The sequence below is a fragment of the Galeopterus variegatus genome, unplaced genomic scaffold (genome assembly GCF_000696425.1).
Source record: "Galeopterus variegatus unplaced genomic scaffold, G_variegatus-3.0.2 Scaffold2337, whole genome shotgun sequence".
Taxonomy (NCBI): Eukaryota; Metazoa; Chordata; class Mammalia; order Dermoptera; family Cynocephalidae; genus Galeopterus; species Galeopterus variegatus.
In genome coordinates this window covers 51,808-53,135 of record NW_007728448.1, presented here as the reverse complement: position 1 = coordinate 53,135, position 1,328 = coordinate 51,808, and the positions used below count along the sequence as shown (strand labels likewise).

The following is a 1,328-nucleotide window of genomic DNA, read 5'->3' as shown; positions in this document are numbered from 1 at the left end:
ATTGCTTTGGCTATGTGTGGTCTTTTGTTATTCCATATAAATGCCTGGATAGTTTTTTCCATTTCTGAGAAAAATGTCATTGGAATTTTCGTGGGGATTGCATTGAATTTGTATATCACTTTGGGTGGTATGGACATTTTCACAATGTTGTTTCTTCTTTCCAGAATTTCATTTGTTATTGATTTCTAATTTTAATCCATTGTGGTCTGAAAAAAATACATGGGATAATTCCATTTTTTTTTCCTTTTTTTCTCTTTTTTTACTGACCGGTAACGGGATCGCAATCCTCAGTGTCGCGCCCGTACCGGGGACCGGCAACGGGATCGCGACCCTCGGTTTTGCGCCCGCACCGCGCTCAGCCAGTGAGTGGGAACCGGTCTCCACATGGGATCCGAACCCTCGGCGGAAGCGCCGCTGTGCTCCCAAGCGGCGCACTCTCCAGTGCACCACCGGGCCGGCCCAGGATAATTCCATTTTTAAAAAAATTTCTTGAGACTTCATTTGTGACTTAACATGTGATCTATCCTGGAGAATGATCCATGTGCAGATGAGAAGAATGAATATTCTTAGGTTGTTGGATGGAATGTTCTGTAGATATCTGCCAAGTACAAATGGTCTAGAGTGTTATTTAGATCTTGTGTTTCTCTGCTGATTCTTTGCCTAGATGATCTGTCCAATGTTGATAGTGGGGTGTTCAGGTCCCCTGCTATTATGGTATTAGCGTATATCTCCTTCTTTAGGTCTAATAAAGTTTGCTTTATAAATCTGGCTGCTCTGACATTGAGTGCATATATATTTATGATTGTTATGTCTTCTTGATGGATGAATCCTTTTATCATTATGTAGTGGCCCTCTTTATCTCTTTTTATGGTTTTTTGTTTAAAGTCTATTTTATCAGATATAAGAATAGTTACTCCAGCTCATTTTTCATTTCTGTTTGCATGGTATATCTTTTTCCATCCTTTCACTCTTAGTCTATGTGTGTCTTTACAGGGGAGGTGGGTCTCTTGAAGGCAGCATATAGTTGGGTCCTCCTTTTTAATCCAGTCAGTGAGTCTGTATCTTTTGAGTGGGGAATTTAATCCTTTTACATTGAGTTGTTTTTAAGCATTGATTTACTCCTAGCATTTTATTGATTTTTGTTTGGATGTCTTAAGGGTCTTTTGTTCCTTTCTTTCTGATTTACTGTTTGTTTTCTGTATTCGTTGATTCCTTGGGTTGTAGATAAACTTTGTTTTTGTTTTCTCTTCATTGTTGTCATTTTTATTTTACTAGTGGGTTTAGTTTTGGGGGGGTTTTTAATGGCAGTGGTAGTCTATTTTCAGGTA

At 38.8% G+C, this 1,328-nt stretch overlaps 1 protein-coding gene across 1 annotated transcript in view; it reads left to right on the top strand.

Moving 5' to 3' along the window:
* The window catches only part of LIPI (lipase, member I), a 49,970-nt gene that overhangs the window by 5,679 nt on the left and 42,963 nt on the right, over positions 1–1,328 (top strand). The window contains exon 2 of the mRNA XM_008581373.1: positions 951–998. Coding sequence (XP_008579595.1) covers positions 951–998 — 48 coding nt within the window. The remainder of the gene's footprint in view (positions 1–950; positions 999–1,328) is intronic.